This window comes from Coregonus lavaretus (genome assembly GCF_964263955.1).
Source record: "Coregonus lavaretus genome assembly, chromosome: 28".
Lineage (NCBI taxonomy): Eukaryota > Metazoa > Chordata > Actinopteri > Salmoniformes > Salmonidae > Coregonus > Coregonus lavaretus.
In genome coordinates this window covers 23870424-23875688 of record NC_140015.1, presented here as the reverse complement: position 1 = coordinate 23875688, position 5265 = coordinate 23870424, and the positions used below count along the sequence as shown (strand labels likewise).

General features: G+C 41.3%; 1 protein-coding gene across 1 annotated transcript; it reads left to right on the top strand.

Moving 5' to 3' along the window:
- Window positions 1-712: 712 nt before the first annotated feature.
- On the top strand, window positions 713-4890 carry LOC311104389 (serine/threonine-protein kinase SBK1-like). The gene is made up of 2 exons (XM_084146207.1): window positions 713-973; window positions 1417-4890. Exons 1-2 carry the CDS (start codon window positions 728-730, stop codon window positions 2200-2202), a joined length of 1032 nt encoding a protein of 343 aa, XP_084002333.1. The 5' UTR covers window positions 713-727; the 3' UTR covers window positions 2203-4890.
- Window positions 4891-5265: the final 375 nt, after the last annotated feature.

Below are 5265 nucleotides of genomic sequence, written 5' to 3'. Positions count from 1 at the left end.
GTTGCAGTTCTTGGCAGTTCAAACCGGTGCACCTGGCACCTAATACCATACCCCATTCAAAGGCACTTAAATATTTTGTCTTGCCCATTCACCCTCTGAATGGCACACATACACAATCCATGTCTTCAATTGTCTCAACACTTAAAAATCCTTCTTTAACCTGTCTCCTCCCCTTCATCAACACTGATTGAAGTGGATTTAACAAGTGACATCCATAAGGGATCATAGCTTTCACCTGGATTTACCGGGTCAGTCTATGTCATGGAAAGAGCAGGTGTTCTTAATGTTTTGTATACTGAGTGTATATGAAGTCCAAGGATTTACAGACAGGCAAAGGAAAAGCAGCTTCCCCCCCTAATCATTGGCTCTAATTTTATTAGTGTTGCACTCACTGGCTCTATTTCAGTATGTGTTTACTGCTACCCTTGTATATGTACAGGTAGTCACTTTCAATTTACTGCCAAATCCCCTGCATCGAAGCTGAACTGCCCATGCAGTGCCGTCCCACCTCTCTGTAGGTAGTGTTGTGACTAGACTATTCTGACAGAGGCTTTGGAATATTTATAAATCCCCCTCAGCGAAATATGTAGTCTGGGATGAAATACTGTAACCTCACTAAATTGGATTAATCCGAGACAGGTTTTTGAATTAATATCAGTATAATTTATTTACAAGCCTAAATTTGGTGCAGCTAACAGTCTCATAGGACTCTACTAGGAGAAAATCGATGGTGGAACATCTCTCATCCAGTACTGTACGTTCTGTTCTAGGCACTAAAATGGCTCTGAAGTTCTTGAGGAAGAAAACAACCAAACTGAAGAGCTTCGTAAGGGAGTACAGCATCTCTCTCTACCTGTCTCCCTGCCCCTTTATCATCAACATGTTCGGCATTGCCTTCGAGACAGACGACTACTACATCTTCGCTCAGGAGTATGCCCTGGCAGGAGACCTCTTCGACATCATTCCCCCTCAGGTGAGATGAAGAGAAACAGAGATGTATTCATCCGCTCTTACAAAAGAAGGCTCTCAACATAATGTCTGGAATATGAATAACTGTAAAAGTTATTTTATTTCCAGCTGAAGGATAATATACAGATTTGACATGATAAATGTTAATGTGTAAGGTGAATGTGAGATCTAGGTGTTGTGTATCTATGTTTAGAAATAGCTCTGATAGCAACATAATCCAAGTCATTATCTAACCACCCGTCATCCATTGAAGACTATTTTTAGAAAGTTATTTTCTATAACTAATGTAATACCTGATATCCCACAGGATTAAATGCAGTCAACATGTACAGTGGAGAGTTACATTAAATCCTTGGCTTATAGCTGAACACACATTCTAATGGATGGTTTAAATGTTTTACTTGCTGGTGGATTGTTTGACCTCAGTGTGTAATCTTCTCTGTTTAGGTGGGTCTTCCAGAGACGGTGGCTAAGCGTTGTGTCCACCAGGTGGCCATCGCCCTGGACTACCTGCACTGTAAGAAGCTAGTCCACCGGGACATCAAGCCTGAGAACATCCTCATCTTTGACAAAGAGTGCCGTAAAGTCAAGCTGTCAGACTTCGGCATGACGCGGCGCGCCGGCTCCCCAGTGAAGCGTGTCAGCGGTACCATCCCGTACACGGCACCGGAGCTGTGTGACGCCTCGCAGCACGAGGGCTTCTGCGTGGACTACAGCACGGACGTGTGGGCCTTTGGTGTCCTCCTCTTCTGCATGCTCACCGGCAACTTCCCCTGGGAGAAGGCCCTGCCGTCGGACGCCTTCTACCAGGAGTTTGTGCGCTGGCAGCGGCGCCGGACGGGAACGGTGCCCTCTCAGTGGCGGCGCTTCACAGACGAGGGGCTGCGCATGTTCCGCAGGCTCCTGTCCATCGAGCAGGAGCGCCGCTGCTCCGTCAAGGAGGTTTTCAGCTACTTCAACCACCACTGGATGCTGGACAATGAGCCGGGTGGGAGTAACGCTGCGGGAGGAGGGTTGGGGGGCAGCGGGCCCCAGGTGGAGCTCAGCTCGTCGTCATCTGAAGAGGACGTGCTGGTGGACAGGCTGAAGCAGCAGAGCCTGATGGAGCCCATAGGCGGACACTACTCCTCCACCAGCTCCCCTTCCTCCACCAGCAGCTACGAACGTGTCTCCCGTGACAACGGAGGGGGCGGACGCATCCTGGTGGCCACGCCCATTGAAATATGTGTGTAGAGATTGGTCGTTACCTTCCAGGCTATGTGCACACACATATACACACTGTATAAACACTTACATTAGAAGGTCAAATAACAGAGAACGATCTTCCTGGTTAAAGGAAGAGGTGGGAGAACAGCCTGGTCTCATAGACTAGACATAACATAGTAAATGTAAATCCTCGACACTGAAATTAGTATGATATGTTACGTTTGGTATGGTAACAGAAGACAGATGGTTATTTAAATCAAAAATGAAATTAGGGTAGTTGTTCGGGCGTATAACGCAAATCTCTAGCAACCCAAAGGTTGCGAGTTTGAATCTCAACTTGGACAACTTTAACATTTTTGCTAATTAGCAACTTTTCAACTGCTTAATACTTTGTAGCTACTTACCTTCCCCTAACCCTAACCTTAACCCTTTTAGCGAACCCTTCCCCTAACCCTAACCCTTTTAGCAAACCCTTCCCCTAACCTTAACCCCCAGCCTAGCTAACGTTAGCCAGCTCGCTAACGTTACATTTTACATTTACATTTTAGTCATTTAGCAGATGCTCTTATCCAGAGCGACTAGCCTCCTAGTCACCTAGACAGAATTCGTAACATATAGTAAGTTTAGCAAATTTGTAACATATTGTACATTTTCAAAATTAATAATGTATAATACGAATTGTAATTCGTAACATATCATACAAAATTGGGTGATGGACATCCACAAATTATACATACCATACGAAAAGTGGCATATCATACTAAATGGAGTTTCTCGGATTTATGTACAGAATAATACGAAATGCTCTGAGACCAGGTTGGGGAGAAAGGAAGATGAGGAAAAATGATGGTTGGTGCTTGGTGTCCTGAGACACCCTCAGAGGTTTAAAGGAGGTGGTTGTTTCACTATAGATTCTGACAAACATTCCTATTGACGACTCACTCTGAGGGAATGACAAGAGACAATCACAACCAGTACTGATTACTGAACAGATGTGTGGACTTCTGCAGGCATTTATTGATGTATTGTACTGTAGCTATATTCAGACTAAAATGTACAACAAGATCGGACAGAGACAACAAACAAGTGAAGGACAAAACAAGCTTTTACAGAAAAGCAACATAATGTACTAGTAAGTTGAATTGGAGTTGACCAGACCCTGTCGTAAAGCAATATGTTCAAGCAATTTCTCTGCAAAAATGGCTTCTCTGATAAATGGCTCATTGAATAATGGAAGAAATTAAACAATTTTGAATCTGCTGTAATTGCATCAGTAAAAGACAATTGGAGAGTGTAAAAACTTGCTATCATTGTGACTTTTACCATAGTGTAATGTGAACCAATGGTACTATGGTGTGTTTGCATTGTATAACCTTATGTTCTGTGGGTATAAGAGCTTTATGTAATGTAGTTTTTGTTAATATTATTTATTTGAGTCCTTGATTTCTGAACATATATTTTTGCTATTTATTTTATAAAGTAGCATCAGAGATCTGACTTTTTTGATACTTGCCAATGTTTTACTGCTAGTGCAATTTAAGCAGCCATTTTGAAAAGGGAAACTGCATTTGACCTTCCCCATAGCAATGTCATATAATCCCATGGAACTGCTTTTCATCTCATGTGAATGGGTTATGTTGATGTTGGCCATTACCGCTTTAGCAGTAGCTATAGTGCATTAGTATGTCAGTCAGAGAGTTTAGTTCACCTCCTCTTGTCTGCATGCTACACTTGCTAGGCCTGGCACACCATGACAGTAGTACAGTAATTGATGAGAACACCAAGGCTGACTTTACATGATAGACTGCAGTATACACAACCATTAGTAGCTTAATGCTACTATGGTTTTACTTTAGTTTATTGACTGTTGTGTCATGGTGACATGAGGAGGAAATGTCCATGTTTCATGTAAAGCAGAGAGTAGTTTAATTTTGTTTTCTCAGGTATACCATTTATAATGTCTCATTGTGTTGTTCACATATTATACCATATGGGTAATACACCTGTTATAAGACTATGATAGTATATGGCCAATACACACCATATACATCCTCCTATGGGGATCATTTAAAACCTCCAGCTACTGAACCTACATGTTCTGTGGGCATGTTATACCATAGATCCCTGATCTATGGTATAACACATTTGTTATATTTTAGCTTTGTTTAACTGTAGGCAAAAGGGCAGAATCCTAAAGTTTAATTTCCTTGACTGGTCTTTGATTTTATACATTAGTTTGGCAAATTTGTACATTTAGATGTCAGATGAAAGCATCAAAGGATGAATGGATGAGCATTTTTTAAATTGCATGGTTAATAAAGAAAACATTTGTGAAATCAGCTCCTACAGTAATTGTGCCAGTGAAAAATATGTGCCAAAAAATTGTTGTATAGTGAAATTTTGCTGTAGCACAAATTTGCATAATTGTTCTCAAAACATAATTTAGGGCTGAAATAGCATAACATAATTGTTCCTTTGTATTTGACGTGCTATATTTGTATAAGCTTCCATCACAAGATCACAGACGATGTAGTGGGACTATGGGGATACTACCTACATGTCCTCAAGTGCGTTAGGGATGTGACTTGAATGATTTGTATTTTTTAGTTTGTGTGACTTACCTTAAAATGGGAAACATTTAAAAAGCTGGAAAACAGGATGGAATACTGGATATAATGTCCACCATGGACAATTTGAAATACATGAGGCATTTGGAAGAAACAGTTCATTTTGGAATAGACTCTCTCTGTGTGTTGTGTTTTTCAGAAATGTTTGCATGAATCAATATTGCTCTGGAGGAACGCTGTTGAAATACATCTCTAGAGTGAAAAGTTGCAGTATTTATTTTTCTGCCACTAGAGAAAATAATTATTGGATTTGAACAGAGGCAAACACATTAGGCCCAACCCCCCCCCCCCCCCCCCACCCCCGCCCACCACCTCAGTAGAAACACACTAGACTGATCAGGAGAAAAAGGAATACTGCACTTTTTTGTCTTCAAATTGACCTCAATGCATTTTGAAAGCAGCAGTCCAGTAGAGATTTCATAAATCTGTAATTGATCTGTTTTGTTATTAGTAATGAGATTTC